Raw genomic sequence first — 20765 nt, 5'->3', positions numbered from 1 at the left:
TCTGACTCCCATTCATTCATTTTCTCCTCTGCTCAGAGATTATCACTGTAACCAGTTTCTTGTGAATCCTATAAGAAATATTCTATTCTATGCATATGCAAGGAAATCTACACACATACATATGCACCCTTATTTAGTGTTATACAGTTAAGTTCCAGAGTACACACATCATTCTTCACCTCATCCTTTTCCTCTAACAAAGGTGACCATTCCACGTTTATAACTATAGATCTTCCTCATCCACTGTATGGAGGTTATTATCTTTTTTTAAAATTTTTTGTTTTGGGGGTTTGTTTTTGAGGTAGAGTCTCACTCTGTCACCCAGGCTGGAGTGCAATGGCGTGATCTCGGTTCACTGCAGCCACCGCCTCCCACGTTCAAGCGATTTCTCCTAAATCAGCCTCCCAAGTAGCTGGGATTACAGGTACATGCTACCACATCCAGCTCATTTTTGTATTTTTAGTAGAGACAGGGTTTCACCATGTTTCCCAGGCTGGTCTCGAACCCCTGACCTCAAGTGATCTGCCTGCCTCAGCCTCCCAAAGTGCTGGGAATATAGACATGAGCCACCACGCCCGGCCAATGATTTTTTTTTTTTTTCCTTTTTCTTTTTTTTTTTAGCAGTCCCCTTCTAAAGAACACTTAGCTTGTTTCCTGGCTTTTGTTACTACAAACAATTGAACTGATCAGATCTTTCCAGAAGGCCTGCTTTGCAGTACACAGGGTATGAGGATTTGGGAATGTGGCCTGCCTGAAAGAAGTGTCCATCCTAACCCTAAAGGCAGGTAGGACTAGTTGTATGGGTTGGTATGTATACAATTTCTTAGGTGTCAGAAAGAATCTTAAACATCCCCAAGTTTGTCTTCTTTGACAGAGCTTAGAGATAAGATGATATTTGCCTAAATTCACACTTGTAAGGTCCAAGAAATCAACTAGGTCTCTTAACTTCCAACCATCTTCTGTTCCACCTCACTCTGCTCTGTGTTTTCAAATATGAAAGTCTCCCAAAAATCACATCTGGTTTTCCTGTAGCAAAAACACTCCTCACCCCACCTTGTTGTTCCACCTTAATTTCTGCAGCTGTCATTTTAATCTGAGTTCCTTGGTCCTCATTCTGCCCTTTGTGGGAAAAAGCAAGCATTATTTTTACTGTTCTAGTGGGTTTCAAGAGCAGTCAAGTAGAGAAAAAGACCTTGCTTCTACCTACTAAGTAAGAAAACCCATTGCAAACTAGAGAGCTTTATTCAAATGGTATTTAAAATAATAAAAAAGAGGTCAGGCACATTGGCTCATGCCTGTAATCTCAGCATTTTGGGATGCTGAGGCAGGTGGATCACTTGAGGTTAGGGGTTCGAGAACAGCCTGGCCAACATGCTGAAACCCCATCTCTAGAAAAAAACACAAAAATTAACCAGGCACGATTAATTTAATTAATTTTAGTTAATTAATTAATTAAAATAAAACTATGATTATTATCAATGCCATTTAATAGTAACAATATTAATAGTATTATTTATTACTAATGCCATTTTCATATTTTTGTTAAAACTGGTGTTTTATTATTTCAATTTAAATTATTATTATGAGACTAAGGCCTAGAGACCTTACCTCATGATTATTATTATGAGACTAAGGCCTAGAGACCTTGCTCATAAAGCAAGGTTGAATACATTGATTTTTAAATATTTCGTTTTCTTTCAATTTCCCCAAAGATATCTAACTGATTTGCAGTGCTTCAGTGAAACCCCGTTATTTCAGCTCAGGGAGTTACCTGTAGGTACAAATTACAAAGACCATTTTGTTTTTAGTACTCTTTGTTTCTCGGAGGAAAAAATAAACAGACTTTTCTTCAGAATTTATTATTCATAACAACGTGTTGTCATGAAATTATGGCTAACACATTTCTGATGAATAAGTCCATTTGACAGTAAAACACAAAGCTGTTTGATGGCCTAGGACAGATGAACAGAATTGCCCCAATCTTCATTCAGTCAAGTTTCCTTAATGAAGGGAAAGTTTCTGCCCCCACTCCCATCTCAGGGGAGGCTTACCTTTGTTCTTCTGTTTACCCTGCTGCAGACCTGGCAGAAGTTAAGGGCAAAGACATACGAATGAGGAACAAGAAAGTATAAATACAATGTTGACTTTAATGGGAATGCCCAGACATTGAATCTTTCTGGAGGCCTTCATATATTACGTATAAATTTGGCAAGTTTCTTGAAAATTAACCAGATCTATTTCATGATCAGCCAAATAACTAAAAATTTAACAAAACATTTCCTATTATTTTTCTACTTTGTTTTCAGGTCAGAAAGTTGGATATAACTTCCCTTTTTTGTATCTAACAAAGATGATTTATACAATTGACACGGATACATACTAGGCTCCACACACACACACACACACACACAACAAAACAACACAGTTTCAGAAACCATTCAGTGCTATCAAGGGATCCAGTTGCTGAGGCATACTCAGCCAATTCCTAACTCCAAAGACGAATGGCTTCCCTCTCCGCATAGCACAGCATGACACAGGCTGTATTTCCACAAGAAATCTGAAAGTCCATGGTTTACCAAATTTCACTTTTTCAGGGCATCTTAAGTATTCAACCTTGAATGTCATCAAATCAAAGGTTGTTAGGAAATAAACCATCTACTCCATCCCTCCTATTTCTAGGGAACTGTCTCAGCACATTTCAAAACAAAGGTCCACAGGACCAACCACTTTATTTATTTTTCCCCTATCCAACCCGACATCAGATTCATTCTCATGCGCCTAGGTTTTGAAGGTCACACAGCATGAATAATACTAGACTTTTCCTTTTCCCTCTTTTTTTTCTCTATTTTCTTCTAGTAGGCATGACAATTGCTTATTCCACAGAGATGCTGAAATGACTCTCCAGATCCTGTTTCTTCTGCAACCCCCAACCTGAACACACACACACTGCTTCCCATTGAGAAAGTCCCCAAAGCAGAAGGTTCTATTCATATCTCAGAATGATTCATGCACAGCCCTTCACATCATTCAAGCTCCACATCCCTTGCCATGGCTGAAATCTATTTTTCCTCTCTGGGCACACAGCCCATCTCCTCTACTTGGGGAATTCCATATGCCAATTATTTCCATTTCCATTTCTCACGTCGACTTCCACATATTTCCATTTGGGATATAAATGAGTGAAATTCCTTTGGTACATCTTCAAGAAGAAATTTTTCCAAACTTACACAATGTCATTGAGATTCTAACACGAATCTCCTTCAAGTATGTCAATTATGTGAATACGAAGTGCTGTTCTCATGTAAAAGAACAATTAAGATAACTTTGTAGAAATCAGTAGGGTTCAGAAACCCCACAAACCTACTGTCTTTCCCTTTTACCTTCCACTGGATAATTCTTGCTCATCTTTTAGGTTACAGGTTATCCCCATGTTCTCCTTGAAACCTTCCTTTGACATCTCTCCCAAATATTACTATGTAAATTCATAATCATTTACATAGAATTTCCTCATTATTCTTCATTTTCCTTTTTTTATTTTTACTTTTTTAATTACTTAGGTAACTGTCTCTTTTCCACTAGACCTCTTTGAGGCCAGGAGCTATCTTAATCTAGTTTACATTTTGCCTAGCACAGCAGCTCCACATCATAGGATTTCAGTTCTTATGTATCTAAAGATCTTTTTGTTTTCTGTTTCTTCTTTTTTTTTGAGATGGAGGCCTTTGTCTCATAATAATAATTTAAATTTAAATAATAAAAATACTTTAACAAAAAATATGAAAATTGCATTAGTAATGAATAATACTATTAATATTGTTCATATTAACTGGCATTGTTAATAATTTTCTCATTTATGTATTCATTTTTTATTTATTTTTTGAGACAGAGTCTTACTCTGTCTCCCAGGCTGGAGTGCAGTGGCGCATCTCGGCTTACTGCAACCACTCCCTCCCAGGTTCAAGTGATTCCCCTGCCTCAGCCTCTGGAGTAGCTGGGATTACAGGCACTCGTCACCATGCCTGGCTAATATTTGCATTGTTAGTAGAGACGGGGTTTCACCATACTGAGCAGGCTGATCTCGAATTCCTGACATCCAATGATTCACCTGCCTCAGTCTCCCGGAGTGCTGGGATTACAGGTGTGAGCCACTGCACTAGCCACACATATCTTTTTGTAGTTTTAATGTCACTATGATCTGAAAGATAACTGTATATTTTACTACAAATGCTAGTGGGTAGGTAATTTTCCAAACTCTCTTGAATTTGTATTTTGGACTCTCTTTCTATACTTGCACTTTTCTGTAAGGGATACACAGAGACCACAGAGCCTGGAATGGGAAGTCATCTCACTGGGTTTTACCATGCCTGTGGAAACAGGGATAAAACCACATCCAACCTTCTGATACATATTCATTCATCTCTTCAAAGCTGGATCTAGCACCAGGACATAAATACACAAGGATGACACTGCTCCTGACACAAAGTAGCTTGAGGTCTAGTCAAGTAAACAGATTAATAAGCAGACACATCAAATACACAAAGGAAAGCTATGATAAAGGGTCCAAAGGAGGAGCATTCAGGTTGGGATTAGGGTGTGGTCAGGGAAATGCCTTCAGCTGGAAAATGGTTAAACTAATTATGGCTATGTCTGTTTAATGGGCTATTAAGCAGTCATTCAAAATGGAGTTTGAGCCTGGCATAGTGACTCAGGCCTGCAATCCCTACACTTTGGGAGGCTGATGAGGGAGGATCATTTAGGTCAGGGGTTTGAAGTCAACCTGGACAACACAGCAAGACCCTTTCTCTACAAAAAATAAAATAAAATACAAATTAGCCAAGCATGGTGGCATGAGCCTGTAGTCCCAGCTACTCAGGAGGCTAAAGCAGGAGGATCCTTTGAGCCCAGGAGTTTGAGATTACAGTGAGCTATGATCACACTACTGCATGCCAGTCTGGGCAACAGAGAGAGACCCCATATTTAAATAATATGATAAATGAGTTTTATGATATAACTCCATAAAACTAAATGGAAAAACCTAAGAAGTATTCTCAACATGGATAAGTCTATTAATTTTTTTTAAAGTCTGGAATAACATATTATGTACAATATTTGGGTGGTTTTACTGGCTGTTCAGGCCATTGGTGTTTTCTCTCTTAGATGCCTGTGGGCCTTTTGTTTCTTTCTGGCCACAGACGATTATTCCAATGGTGGGATGGAGAGCTCAGGATTAAGGGAAGGCAGCCTTACCCTGCCCACAAGCACGGGGTCAGGCCCGGTGTACTCCTCTATCACGAAGAACTGGTTCCAGACCCAGCCACGCTTGGAGCGCTGCAGCACCTGCCCCTCCTTGCCTTTCTCGTGGTGCCCATGGAAGGAGGGCCGCAGGTGGCCCCGCCGCTCTGGAGCAAAGGCCTGACTGTGGCACAGCATGCCCAGGCACACCAGGGCGGCTTGTAAACAGTAGTTCTCCTTCATTTTTGGTTACGTGGTAGGCACAGGAGAATGCAGCTGTCACCCCTTCCACCAACCGTGTGGTGGTCTTGCCGAGGGTGGCCTCCCGGACGTGTCACGCAGACCTCTCTTGGGATGGAACGTCTCTGCTGGCTGAGCTCATCACGTCAGGGCTGCCCACGTCCCCAGTCAGCTTCTGCAAGCAGAGAGAGGTTGGATTAGCTGCAGGCCGAATCCCCATTTCGTTTCCATTCCATTCAGTAAGCCTTCAGGACTGGGCATCAGTTTTATCACGTGGGAACTACAGGCTTTGGGGAAGCTCACTGACTGCTTTGAGCTCAGCTTGCTCATTTATGAAGTGAGGATAAGAGTGTACCCACTACAAAGCTGCCACTGGGATTCAATGAGTAATGCATATAAGTCTCTTAGCACAATGCCTGGTACTAGTAAGCACTCCATATTTATCTGTTATTATAATTGATCAAAACTGTGCTTATATATGGTTTTTTAATAAGAAAACAGGGAATTAAAGGAGTCCAGATGAGGAACATATAATCCACACTGGGGTTCAGTTCAGGGAGAGGATGGATGGCTGGACTCAATCCTTTAGTGAGAATTGCTGTAATAAGAAAGGAAAGTGTGGGATTCTGTGCAGAAGGAACATCACATCCAAAAGCACAGTGTGTTCCAAGACGTTCAGCATGCCTGGAGGTAGTAATGAAGAAGGCGGGCAGGCAATGGATCGTGTTAGAGAAGGGATGTAGGGGAAGATCCCAAGAAACCATTGATGGCTACTGAAATATTTATAGGGGAAATAATGGGTCAACGTCTCTTTGGTAAATCAGTTAAGGGTATAGTGTCAATTCAAGGAGGAAGATTTGCTTTTGTCTGGCAAAGATCCGTCCACGAAGCCAAAGATCCTACCTTGCTTAGCCTGGAAGTCTCAGAAAGGATATTTTACAAGCTTTCACTAACTAGGAGAAGGAAAATAAAACAAAACAGTATGTCCTACTAACCAGCCCAAGGTCGTGTTCCCAGCACCCAGCCATGACTGAGCTACTCAACACCAGTGAGGATAAGCCAGTAATGCCTTTCACCTTTCTACATTCCTCACAGGTTTCTGACCTACAGTCATTCCTGTCTTCTCTCCAGCACTCTGGTTCTCATTGGCAGTCCTTAACTTCTGCCTTGGGTTCTGGACTTCTTCATCGGACTTTCTCATGCTGAAAACTTAATTCTTCTCTAAGGAATTCCCCTTGCTTGTTCTCCTCTCTTAGAACCATACATTTGTTTTCTGGAGAATCACCTTCTCTCTCTGGAGTGCCACTCAGACTCCAGAAAGAGAATCAGATGAGTTCACCATCAATGTGAGGGAACCTGAGATAGTTCTTTTTCAGGAGGATGACACATTGATATTGAAGATAACATTCTGTTTCAGCATCTGGGTCTAAATGAAACTGAAAAACTTATTGGGCATTGTAGGAATCACTGTCATCACCTAATTTTTTTGCTATCTTCTTTGGGTGAAATAGTTCAGGGAAAAAAGGGAGCAAGAAGGAAAGAGCATGGATCTTGGCATAGTGGAAGGTACATAGACTTAGAGGTCAGCTGCAGATGGATCAGAATACCACTTCCATATTTTACAATCTGGGTTACTTTGGGCATGCCAATCAATCACTCTGAACCTCAATGTTTTCATGTGAACAATGAGGATGACAAGAATTGTTGCACCCATACAGGCCTGAACACAGAGTTGGGAACTGGGCATGTACTAGGCTCCTTCTTCTTTTCCCAGAGTGTCACAATACAGGGGAAGATCTCAAGAAACCACTGATGGTTACGGAAATATTTACGGGAGAAATAATGGGTCAAGGTCTGATATGGTTTGGCTGTGTCCCCGCCCAAATCTCATCTTGAATTTAACATGTGTTGTGGGAGAGACCCAGCAGGAGGCAACTGAATCATGGTTGCAGGTCTTTGCCATGCTGTTCACATGATAGTGAATAAGTCTCAGGAGATCTGACAGGTTTATAAAGGGAAGTTTCCCTGCACAAGCTCTCTCTTTGCCTGCTGCCATCCGTGTAAGATGTGACTTGCTCCTCCTTGCCTTCCACCATAATTGTGAGGCTTCCTTAGCCACATGGAACTGTAAGGGTACCCATGCCTTGAACGTAGAGATGCCCCAAAGAGGGTGATGAGGTGCTTTCTCCAAGATGGGAATTGAGAACAAATGAGTTACTTGGGATACCATAGCCATCTGACCTCAGCAACCTAGAAAATAAAAGAACTGGTGAAATTATAATTTGTAGATACAGATCCATTCCATTTTGATGACCTTTGACTATACCAGCTCAAGCCTTTCTGTTTCCTTTGTAATATGGCGAAGTGGTATCTGGGAGGCCACAGATGTGCAGTTAATGCCTGGTGACTGTCACTTTTCTCAATAACACTTTGTATTATGTTATTATGGTATTATGTTAGTCTTTATTCAAGGAATAGGGGAGTTGAAATCTATAATATTTGTTGTAAACAGACACTTTTGGATATGTAAAAGGCTACGTGGGAGAGAGAGAAAGATGGAAAAGGCAGTGTCATCATTTAGCAACTTCTTCCTTACATTCAGGCACTTTAATAATACATCAGATGCTGTTTCTAGAAAGCCAAACTGACTGTTTGGAAAGAGCACAAAGAAGGCCCTAGCAGGGGTTAGATGCTAAAATGAGGCAATATGAAACAACAGAAAGATTTCTGGGCAGAAGTCATGAAACTCAAGATTTGGTGGAGAATCTGGCACTAATTTGCCATGGAACATCATTGATTCTACTCTCAGAGGCTCTGTCTCACTCTGTAAAATGAAGCCTGTGTAAAATTTTCTTCAAATGGCTTCATATTCACAATTAGAGTTTCAGTGAACTAGTGAGGGGCATTTCTGCTGATTCATACAGTGTCTCCTTACTAGACTGTAAACTTCTGAATGGATGGGATTATATCTTATTTACATTTATATGTCTGGCACCTGAGCACAAAGCAGGCCATCAATAAAATTTTAATATATGATTTGAATCTCAAATTTCAACTCCAAACTTGACATTGACTCTGTGAAAACTCAAGAAGAAGAAAGAGAAAGGAAACAGCCTATGGTGAGGCAAGATCCCTGCCCATCCTGCACCATGCCAAGTATTAAATGCTCATTCACACAGTGATAAATTATTCTTGCATATAAGCTGTGAAGTGTATTAGAAAGAAAGGATTTAATTAAAGTTGATATTTCTTCACCTCTTTCTTCTGGCTGCCATTTTGCTGTAAAGCACAATTATTTCTAACACTAGAAGTGTTGAAACAAGATGACAACTTTTTTTCTTGTATAAAAAAATGTCTAGCTTAATACTAATGAATTTAAGAGTTTCCACATGATTAATAAACAATAACATTCAATCTGTTAAAAAGATTAAATTATCTCTTTTCTTCTTTTGGAAAGAATACTGAATCAACTTGCTTTTAAGAGCAATGGCCCATCATTTTAAATGCTTATATGACTATATGTAATACAGAAAGTTATTTTTATGGTTAATTTTAGGTACATATAAGATTGATTTTAAGACATAATTTTTTAAAAAAAATATTATTCACTTTCAGAATGAAAATTTATGTAGCAAGTTCTTTTCCTTAGCTACTGTTCTAAAAGCTTTACAAATAGTACTCATCTATTAATTTCTATAACAACCTTATGAATAGGAGCCATGAATATTCTTCTTTTAAAGGATGAGGAAACAGAGTCCCAGACACATTAAACAACTTATGCACACTTACACTTCTAGTAAATAGCAGGCCTGAGATTTGAACCCATGGCGTCAGGCCCTAGAATCCATGTTCTTAACCAGTGAACAACCACAACTCTTGTCATTTGTTTGAGTTTGAAGTTCATAAGGAAATTATATGAATGTTGTGATAAAAAGCAGTAACCTAGAAGCCAGCTAAATGTGGGAAGTAAATTACCATTGGAGCTCAGTGTATCCTAATAACAGGACTAGAATGAAAATACTAATAATAGTTAAAATTTGCCAGGTGTTATCCGCCTAACATTCTTGGACATGTTTTCCATGAGTTGAGTCATCAAATCATAAAAACCCTAAAAAGTAGCATTATTGCTATTCCCATTTTACAGGCAAGTAGTCTGAGGCACATCAAAATTACATAATTTGTTCAAGGTTACAGAGCCAGCAAATGAAGGAGCTGGGATTGAACTCTGAATGTTTGGTTCAAGGACTTGTATTCCTACCCTCTACAATTTTACCTAAGAGAATGCTGCAGTTCGAATTTAGGCACACTAATACAAATAGACACAATAGCCTTAAAATGATGATAATTTAAATTTTGGTAGCATGGATAAGTAGGCTATAATAAAAAAAAATTATCCAAACCAAAAAGAAGGAAAAAGCATTTTATATCAATAACCAAAGTGAAGATGAACAAGAGGTAATTACATCAGTCCATCAATAACCATCAATAACGTAGTATAACCAGGTCTTTAAACAACATATGATACAAAATTTGATCTTTGGTTTTATTTTAAATACCTGTTTCAGAATTTCTAAATGTGTACGTTAGAAAAGGTGTATTCAGAGTGGTTTTTGTTTTTTGTTTTGTTCCGGTTTATGAAATGTTTCTAGAATTGAGAGAACTGATTGATGTATTCAGTAGTAGGGACTTAGTAGGAATCTCCCATGAAAATTAATAGGAGGCTGCCCTCCTAAGGAGACCTTGATGTTGGTAATAATTAGGGAAATATATCAATGTTCTAATTGGTTTTAATGAAGACCCCCAAGGTAGTTCTTAATCCATTAAAACACTTTTTAGCAGTATGCCAGGATGCCTAAGCATTGGGATTCTACTAAAACATATAGGAGGACTTTATTTTATGATGGGAGCATATTGCTTGGAGGGAAAAATAAATGTTGTTGAAAGTCACAGCAGTAATAACATGACAGGAAAACAGATGTGCAAAGCCACCAGCTCGAAAGGGAAGGCTCACCCCTCTATCTTGAGAGCAGATAGCCCGTCATAAGCTACCGCGCCTTGAGCGTAAAACTCTCTTGCTGTGCCTGCTTTTGTCTCCGTAAAAGAAAATGACATATACGGGTGTTTAAGTATATTTGGACTCCTGCTGGAAATTGTTACTGGGTGGAGAATGCAAGACGAAAGCGCTTAGCAGAAAGCAAGCAGATTTGGTTTTTCAGCTGTGCCCTCCCCACAGAGCTGGAAGGATCAGATGGGCTGACCTGTTTTTTCATTTCCAGGTAGCTAATTTACAGTTAGAGACAGGTTATTATTACATTAAGAATATTACCAAGGCCCACACCAGAGCTCAAAACCCCATTCTGTATCTGCAAAGTCCCCTTGTTGTTGAGCTCAGGGGCTCTGGTATCCCTTTCAACAAACACAGCTTTGTAACCAATCCAATTCTATTATGCAAATTAATTCAAGCATATTTTATTCCCCGTTCAGATCTCATCACTCAGCACTGAGCTGGTCTCTCATTTCAAATCAAATCACAGGAATTATGCCATGTCTGTGGAAATCACAGAGAATAAGGGAGAAGAAGTATTACAAGAATTATTGAGTCACACTTCCCAGTAATTCTTCTCCCCTGATTTCTAGACTTGGAGCAAGGCATAAGCTTGGGGTAATCACTTCTTCTCAGGTGCAAAATACACAGCAGAGACTGCAAAAAGGTTATGGCATATGCTGCTCCAATTTCTAATACCAAATTCAAATGTTAAAGTAGGCAGCAAATAAGGCCCCTTATCAAAGACCCCAGCGCTCTGCAAAGGTGAGTGGAAATTTTAAAACTGCTTCAGTGGAGATCTGAGTCTCTGCTTCTGGAGGGATACAGAATGACAGAAGTTCTGCTTTGAAAGTGGAAAGATCATTCACTACCTGTGTCAGGCAAAGCTGGGTTCAAATCCTGGTTCCAGCACTCATGATTTACATTATATTGTCATAAAAGTAGATACTATCCTTTGTCAGGTGCTTGATTTTTCTAGTGCTGGACAGTATGCTAAGGGCTTGGTATACATTATTTTATTTCATTTTCACCACAACTGCATATATATAATATGTGATATATATATATATATCTGTGTGTGTGTGTGATATATATATTTGATATATATATATATATCACTCAGACTTTAGGAGGAAAGTGAGGCTCAGTGTCCTTACGTAACCCACCCAGGTACACCCTGAATCACTGACAATGTTGTAATTCAAATGCAAGTTTACAGGACTGCAGAAGCCAAGCTTGACTTTGGACTATTTTACCTGGCTATTCCTGTTCCCAATCTTCAATACAAGAAGATTGCATGACCAACTCCAAGGGTCATCTCAGCTCCAAAAATTTTATTTGCTATATAACATAACGTTTGCTAGATGTGACTTCCACTAATTTTTTAAATAAATACAATCAGATTTTATATTCTTAGGGTCTCATGGCGACAAAATATTATAGGAATCCAATGTAACACCCCAGACCTAAAACTTGTATAGTCACTCAGTGATAATTTATCTATTTAAGTAACTAAATCATCTTCAAATGATAACATGATTAAGTGCAATATGTGCAATGAAGAACTTATTATTTGTACTCTACTCTGTCCTTAAGACAATCTTTTTCTTGGTGTAATATTTTCAAATGTTGATCATTAAGATGAATAACATATATCAACACTACAGGAAATAACTCTGTCTGCAGTGTCATCTCTAACTATGAATAAATACTCTATATGAATGTGTGGAAAGAGAAATAGATTTTATTTTCATCTGTTCTTTTGTATGAGCTAAGATACCTGAGGGAAGATTAGAGCAAAGCGGTGTAATGTCATTTGTGGTATCAAAGGCCTATATGTAAACCTCCCTTTGTCTCCAAGCAGTAAATATGCATCAAGCTTTTTTTCATTTGTCTGTTCCTTCACTTGGCAATAACCTTTCAATGGTTCCAGGCCTAGGTTGAACTCTGAGGATACGCAGGCATCAATGTACCTCCAGTATGTAGACTGTTCTCAAACAATACTGAGACTGTTGTCTAAGCAGATGAATGATGATATGATGTGTTCAGTACAGATAGGACTATGTGCAAGAGCACAAAGGAATCCATGACTACACTTCTGCAGACAAATTTGTAAAGTATCGGTCCTGTATTTCAATACTTGCCTACTCAAACCTCTTGCAAGTAAACTCCCATATCCACAACTTCCAATGCCTGGAGCTTCCATTCCCACTTTGGGCCATGGCTCATTAAACCACACCCAGTTCAATGACAAGTAAATCATAAACCAACCATTGATTGTTTCAGCCTAGTTCAAAATGATAAGATGGGTGAATCAGATTTCTTTGGGAACTTCACTGAAAGAAAACAAGAACTTTCTGCAGTTAGTAAGGGAACTAAAATAGGAAGGTTACAAGGAACTTGAGAAATGGAGTAACTACCAAACGACATCTCATGACCAATGTTTCAATGAAATCAAGGCTTACAGCAAACCAGTTACAAATTAAAGAGAAACAAACGTGACCTCTGTCTCTGAGTCATGTAAATAGCAGAATACAGGGCATCTGAAGATCTTGGCAATTTAAAGACTCCCTCAGCAGCTGTCTTCATGGAGCCCATGCTACTGATCTGTTCCTGAATTTCTGTGAGATCACTTGTAATGCCCTTGAATGACAACAAGCTTCCTGTATGTAAACTCACTTGAGTGATTTCTTTTGTCATCAAAACAGCAAACATAGTAAACTACCATAATCAAAAGGAAAAAAGTTTGGTGATTCTGCTAGTCAAGACTAAAATAATGTAGCTGCATGAATCACTTGTTCAGATATAGAAAATGCCTTCTCTGAATTTCTAAGACTGAGACAAGAAAAATAACTCTAGACCAAAGCCAAGACTAGTGATCTAGCCTAGGTTCTGCCATTGAACCACAGTGCAAACTTAGAAAAAATACTTTTCCCTGTGGGTTAACTATCTCCTTCTACAAAACAGGAGGTTGGAAATAGCCTATAAAAGGTCTCCCATGCATATCTGCAGGGGCTTGTGAGTCTGTGCTGAGAGTAAGTGACTTTGCCTAGATGCAAGCTTTTATCTCATTTTGAAGGTCTAGGTCCCAGCTGGCAGGGCTGCGTTGTATACAACTTGAGGCCCCAGTGACCTAGAGCATCACAGCAATCATGCCTTCTGGGGCTAGACAATGCTGAGCCCCTGCTATTGTGACAGGTCCTTAAATTCCAGTATTAGGAATCAGGACTTTACTGGATAAACAATGGGAATTCATTCAGAATTTCTAGTCATGGGGTTGAGGGGAGCCAAGCTGTCACCGATGTGCAGGAGAAATGGAGGTGAGGAGTGGCAGCTCTTACTAAACAGTTAAGAGGATGGGCTCAGGAGTCAGAAAGAGTTGGAAGGTTAGAGCTCAAGACTTAAACTCACTACACTAGAGGTGGAAATCAGCCTCTACAAGTCTCCACAGTGCCCTGTTAAAAATGGGAAAAGCCCGGCAGGGCGCAGTGGCTCATGCCTGTAATCCCAGCACTTTGGAAGGCTGAGGTGGGCAGATCACAAGGTCAGGAGTTCGAGACCAGACTGGCCAACATGGCGAAACCCAATCTCTACTAAAAAAAATACAAAATTAGTCTGGCATGGTGGTGTGCACCTGTAATCCCAGCTACTTGGGAGGCTGAGGCAGAAGAATTGCTTGAACCCAGGAGGCAGAGGTTGTAGTGAGTCAAGATCGCACTACTGCACTTCAGCCTGGGTGACAGTGCAAGACTCCATCTCAAAAAAAAAAAGAGGAGGAGGGGAACTCTAGGACCAGTCTCACAGGGGGACTGCCAAGAGAAAAAGAGACACTGCGTGTACTTTGTACAGTACCTGTCATATGGTAATCATTCACAAAATGTAGTCTATGAAGGCGGGGACCTTTTATTTGCTGCTTACTGCTGTAACACAGAACATGGCCTGGTCCACAGCAGGTGACTAAGAAGATGAGTTAAGAGTTTTGTTTATTCAACAAGAATGCATAAATACATATTGTAACCCCCAGATACCATGCACTAATCCAATAAAGAATAAGCCTCATGAAGCGGCTCTAGGAGTCCATTGTCTATTAAGGAGAAACAAGAAACCAATATTACGATAGAGATTGCTAAATGCAATAATAGGTATATGTGACGAGTTGAGAAAAAGTAGACCAGTGTTGTTTAATGGAAACATAATGTCAGTCCCATGTGTAATTTTAAATTTTCTAGAAGCCATATTTTAAAAGTTCAAAAAATCAGTGAACTTAATTTTTACAATGTATTTTATTTAACCCAGTATGCCCCAAATTATATCATTTTAACATGGAATCAATATACACATTCTCAAGACGTTTTATATTTTTTTGTCCTAAGCCTTCAAAACCTAATGTACATTTTATATTTAAAGGAACTCTCTGTTGGGACTAGCCACATTGCAAGAGCTTACTGGCCACATTGCAAGAGCTTACTGGCCACATAGGGCTACTGGCTACCATCTAGGCAGCACAGGCACAGGGGATTCTTCAAGTTTCTTGAGAGAAGAGGGCATGTAGTCAAGGAAGACTTTCTGGAGGCATTGCAATAGTTCAGGTGAGAGGTAATATGGTTCTGAACCAGAAAAAATAAGGCTTGGGTTGAGAAAAAGGGGCTACTCTTGAAACCGTGCAGATGTAGGTGGTTTTAGGAACCAAAAAGATTGAGGTTAGAGAATGAGGCAACAGTGAGAGGAGAGTGAGAAGACAGTGGTGCTGTTCCTGGCCTCAACAGGAGAAGGGCTGTTTGAGGAATAAACAGCATTTAGTTTAAAACCTTTCCTTCCTTCCTTCCTTCCTTCCTTTCTTTCTTTCTCTTTCTTTCTTTCTTTCTTTCTTTCTTTCTTTCTTTCTTTCTTTCTTTCTTTCTTTCTTTCTTTCTTTCTTCCTTCCTTTCTTCCTTCCTTCCTTCCTTTCTTCCTTCCTCTCTCCTTTCCTTCCTTCCTTCCTTCCTTCCTTCCTTCCTTCCTTCCTTCCTTCCCTCCTTCCCTCCTTCCCTCCTTCCCTCCTTCCCTCCTTCCCTCCTTCCTTCCTTCCTTCCTTCCTTCCCTTCCTCCCTCCTTCCCTCCCTTCCTTCCTTCCTTCCTTCTTTTTTGAGGCGGGGTCTTGCTCTGTCGCCCAGGCTGGAGTGCAGTGGCACGATCTCGGTTCACTGCAAGCTCCGCCTCCGGGGTTCACGGTATTCCCCTGCCTCAGCCTCCCCAGTAGCTGGGACTACAGGCACCCGCCACCGCGCCCAGCTAATTTTTTGTATTTTTAGTAGAGACGGGGTTTCACCGTGTTAGCCAGGATGGTCTCGATCTCTTGATCTCGTGATCCACCTGCCTCAGCCTCCCGAAGTGCTGGGATTACAGTCACGAGCCACCGCTCCCGGCCTCACTCCTTTCTTTCCTTCTTTCCTCCTTCCTTCCTTCCTTCCTTCCTTCCTTCCTTCCTTCCTTCTCTCTGTCTCTCTCTCTCTCTCTCCTTCTTTCTTTTTTGATGGAGTTTTGCTCTTTTTGGCCAGGCTGGAGTGCAACGGCAAATTTCAGCTCACCACAACCTCCACCTGTGAGTAGCTGGGATTACAGGCATGCGCCACCACGCCTGGCTCTTTTTTTTTTTTTTTTTAAGTAGAGAGGGGGGTTTCTCCATGTTGGCCAGGCTGGTCTCGAACTCTCAACCTCAGGTGATCCACCTGCCTCAGCCTCCCACAGTGCTGGGATTACAACAGTGAGCAACCGCGCCTGGCCTAAAACATTTAAAGCTTTCAGAAACCAGTGGAAAGATGTGCAGGGGAAAAGTTCAAAGTAGAATTAGGTACCAATGTTCTTGCAAGAGTAGGTATTATCAATTCTACCGTTTCTTTTCAAGTGTGGAGATTTTACTGCATTATTAAATTCTAGAATCTCAGAGTTGAATGACACTCTAGAGACTTTGAGCTATTAGTCCTTTATTTCAATAGACCAATGGGAAAACTGAGATACAATGATGATAACGAACTTATTCAAAAAAAAAAAAAGAGTGAAAAAAAAAAAAAACAGAATCTCAACTCTTCACTTTATAGAGAAAAGCAGAGAGGGCAGGGGAAGCATCAAGAGGAAAAGATAATTTTATAGCATCTACCTCGCCCTCTCTTCCCAAAACCTGATTTAACAACAGTCCCCTCCTTTTAAACTATTTCTATGGAAACAACCAGCCAGATTCTAGAAAGGGGAAAAATAAAGCATTCATAAGTAATGACCTGAGAGAGCTCTTTAAATATTTGCAGTGGAGAAGTGAACTAAGAATAACAATCTGCATATTCTCCCTGGAATCTAATGTCCTGCAGAGAACCACTCTCCATAGTCAGTTTTGCAAGGTATAAACAGTGAGAGGAGGAATTGTCCCAAGGTGGCCTTAATAACAGAAAAGGGCTTGATGTGGTCTTTTGAAATAGTTGCTAAAGCCAGGGAAGAAAGTGCCTTAAATCATCACTGCCAAGAGCCTTTAGAATTCTGAGAAACCCATCCTGTGCCCATAATCCACCAGGGTCCCCAGGTATCCATCCAGCTCAATCAGAGTATGTGGATGGATGCCACTGAACAGGAAGGAGGAATGCAGAAAGTCAAGCTGCTTCCGCTGATCAGAAATTTGACTTTCACCAGCGTGTGGGTGGGCTGTTCTGAAGGACTTCTTTCTAATGTACCTCACCAAACTGCTCCATCACACTGAGATTAGACCAAACTCTGCCACATTTTTAAATGGCTTTTTTGTAGCTCTACATATACCACAGAGTGTTCGCAACCCCCTTCATTTTAAGAAAGCAGACATCAACAATAGCCTCATAACGATCTCATTGTTGCTTCAAATAATCCAATCTTTGAAGCCTATTTCTGTCTTTTCAGGTGTATTAGTGTCATTTATCAAAAGTAATGGGATTTTTTTTTAAGTTAAGGATAAAAGAAAAGTAATGGGATACAGCAAACTAGTCAAGTGCTTAGTACAAACGCAGAGTATTTTCTGAAGCACATGTGAAACACCTCTTAGACAGGCAGGACTTTCAAAGGCAACATTAAGTGTCTTTTGTGGGTCTCAGATAATATGGTTCACTTAATTAGATTTTCCATAATTCTGGGTAATCCTATTGTGAATTACAGTCGTGAATTTTGACTTGCCTGACAGAAACAGCTAGTGCTCCCAATGCCTTTCTGGAAAAAGAATGTTTTATTTATAAATCATTACCAGAATTTTCACAGGGCAAAACCCAAAAATGGGGTTCAACCTGGGAGGCCGCAGGGGTTCTTGGCTTCACACAGGAAGGAATTCAAGAGCAATATCAGAGAGTAAAGTAGAAGTAAGCTTATTAAGAAGTAAATGAATCAAATAGTGGCTACTCCATAGACAGAGTAGCAGCATGGGCTGCTTGACTAAGTATAGAAATGGTTATTTCTTGATTATATGCTAAACAAAGGGGGTATTATTCATGAGTTTTCCAGGAAAGGGCTAAGGAGTTCCCAGAACTGAGGGTTATTCCCCTTTACAGACTATATATGGTAGCCTCCAGATGTTCCCATGGCATTTGTAAAATGTCATGGCACTGCTGGGAGTGTCTTTAAGCAGAGGAATGCATTGTAATTAGCAAATAATGAGCGATGAGGATGATCAGAGGTCTCGTTCACTGCCATCTTGGTTTTGGTGGACTTTGGCCAGCTTCTTTACTGCATCTCCCTTTATCAGTAGGGTTTTGTGATCTGTATCTTGTGAAATCAGTCCTGCTGACCTCCTATCTCATCCTGTAGTGAAGAATGCCTAACCTCCTGGCAATGCAGACTACCATATCTTATTCTCATTTTACCTAGCCCCTATTCAAGATGGAGTCAGTCTGGTTTGAATGCCTCTGACATATTTCCTCCCTCCTTTTTGCAAGGGAATGCTTCATCCTAGGGGTTGTAGAGTGATGAAGATCCATCTTTCTTAACTTCTTCAGGCTGAATAGAACCAATGATATTCCTGCCTAACTATTAGTGTCTCTTTTATTCAAGGTAGAGAGTAGCTCAGTCAGTGTTAGTATAGTGAGGGCCACTCATAACCGAATCTTGTGAGAAAATGGAAATCTGAAAGATTAATAAGTGTTCAATATAAGAAAATGTTGAATAAGTGTATCCTGTATTCCTACACAAAGAGGACGACAGAAATATTTTCCACAACAGTAAAGCAAAATAAAATTATCCCAAGTAAACTAAATAAGAAGGCTCTCCATGAACTGGACAGTTGTTAGAACTAAGTTAATACGGAGTAGTCAGTTGATTCCAGTATGTGCCCAGAACTAGATCTGTGCATTACCCATTCCTCTTGTTTCTTCTGATCAGCAGCCAGAGATCACTAGTTGGTTCACAGAAATAAGTAGACTCAGTCTAAATTGCAGAAAAAAATGCCAGAACAATAGGCCAGACCAGAACCTAATTACAGATGTACTATAGTTTTGAAACAATTTTCTCTCTGGTCCCCATTTTAATTAAAAACAAATCATGGTAGAACTGATTGGTCAGCCTTACTATACTTGGCCTGATTTTCTCTATAAAGTGCAGCAAGAATAATTATTTGCCATATAGGTCCATTTTTAAAATTGGCTTTGATGGAACTTTGTTCAGTAAGGAATCTTAGATTAGACTTTTTAAAGTCTTAAGCTCAGTTATGAATTTATCTGTGCCTGCAAGTACTTGAATGAGTTTGGTGAATCCCTCTCCACTCAAGAACCCAAGATAACTTGGGGCTTCTGGGCCTGTCAGAAAGTGACAATCTTTACTTTCCACAGGTTAGGAACCCTGTGTAGGGACTCCATAGACAAGGTATGAGACCAATTTTCCCAAGTGGCTTTTATCAGTTCTATAAGTCAACTTTGATTTCTTAAAGCAGTCTGTCTGAATATGAAACCACATTATTCAAGTCAAAGCCTTGGAAAAATAGAGTTTCTTCAATTTTGTCTAGTTACAAAAAAAAAAAAAAAAAAAAAAAAAAAAAAAAAAAACAGACTCTCACTGCGCTTACGGAAATAACTATATTGCCATAAGGTAAGAATACTCACATAGTTTCCAAATTCTGAAGAAATAGGGGAGAGAGAAAGATATGCACTCCAAATTTTGCTCATAGTAGTATACTTTTCTCAATTACTAGAAGCTATAAATAACTCAAAAGAAAAAAATTTTATTGACTCTGAAATAAAAAATAGAAAAGATCAGCAATGTTTTCAGCAAAAGTCATAAAAGATTACTTCAGTCTTTTATTAGTTCAGTCTATGCAATTAATTCCTGTTTTGCTCAATATTTATGAACAGAGTTTTCCAAGAGTGCCTTGGAAGTATGTTTCCTCTCTAATTTAATGGTACACTTTCCCAACTTATCAGAGACCTGCATTTAAAAGTACTCATCAAAATCCTATATCTGAATATAAACTACCTTTTGAAGAGGATGAAAGCAATACACCATTGTCTGTGGAGGACAAAAAGTCTTACAGCAGGAGCAGTCCAAGATGCAATGGACAAGGAAATCCAGTTACCTCTGAGGTACACAACTATTTAACATAACACAACAATTTAACATAACATAACAGTTGTGGGTAGTACTGTTCATGTACACTAATTCATGCCAAAATTATGGGAGTTTCACATAATTTGGAAACACATACTGATAACACATTTATACAAATAAAACCCAAAGAAAGCCAAACACCATTTTTTATATTTGACAATGTTTCCTGTATGATTTTAATATACCAAGTAACGAAAATACATCATTTTGGACTTTAGGAGACTTAAAAAGATTAATAGGATAAGAAAACAATTTACAATTTGATTTTGGAAAGTTTGTCAAATATCAAAGGTGTGAAACATGTGATAATTTAAGACAGAATTCCAGGTCTCCATAAGTCATTTATTTATCTAAAACAGTAACTCAAAATTTCAAAAATGCAATAACTTACTCGTTGATAAAGTGGAGACTTAATTTTCCAAACAATTTGTCTTTCTCTCCTTTCTTTTCCCATTGTTTATTCAAAAGACAAACGTAAATCTTTCATTATCTTTTAATATTACATGAAAATCTTGTTCAAGGGAGAAAGCCAAATTTCACTTTTGCATTAGTGCATCATTAACACTAAAGCTAATTTTAAATATAATATTATAAACGCATTTATTCATGTTTAATTTGTTTGACCATAGGTACGATTTCCACAGACCTTTTTTTTTTTTTTTTTTTTTTTTTT

General features: G+C 39.3%; 1 protein-coding gene across 5 annotated transcripts in view; it reads right to left on the bottom strand.

Annotated features, from left to right (window-relative positions):
* Positions 1-20765, bottom strand: part of CDH11 (cadherin 11) — a 182282-nt gene that overhangs the window by 57852 nt on the left and 103665 nt on the right. For all 5 annotated transcript variants that reach the window (XM_017889051.1, XM_017889049.1, XM_017889050.1 and 2 more), the window contains one exon: positions 5245-5644. In XM_017889051.1, coding sequence (XP_017744540.1) covers positions 5245-5472 — 228 coding nt within the window. In that variant the 5' untranslated portion in view covers positions 5473-5644. The remainder of the gene's footprint in view (positions 1-5244; positions 5645-20765) is intronic.

Source organism: Rhinopithecus bieti, unplaced genomic scaffold (genome assembly GCF_001698545.2).
Source record: "Rhinopithecus bieti isolate Rb0 unplaced genomic scaffold, ASM169854v2 scaffold_18285, whole genome shotgun sequence".
NCBI classification, from domain to species: Eukaryota; Metazoa; Chordata; class Mammalia; order Primates; family Cercopithecidae; genus Rhinopithecus; species Rhinopithecus bieti.
Note: the sequence above shows the minus strand (reverse complement) of the source record. Positions and strands in the feature narration are given on the sequence as shown.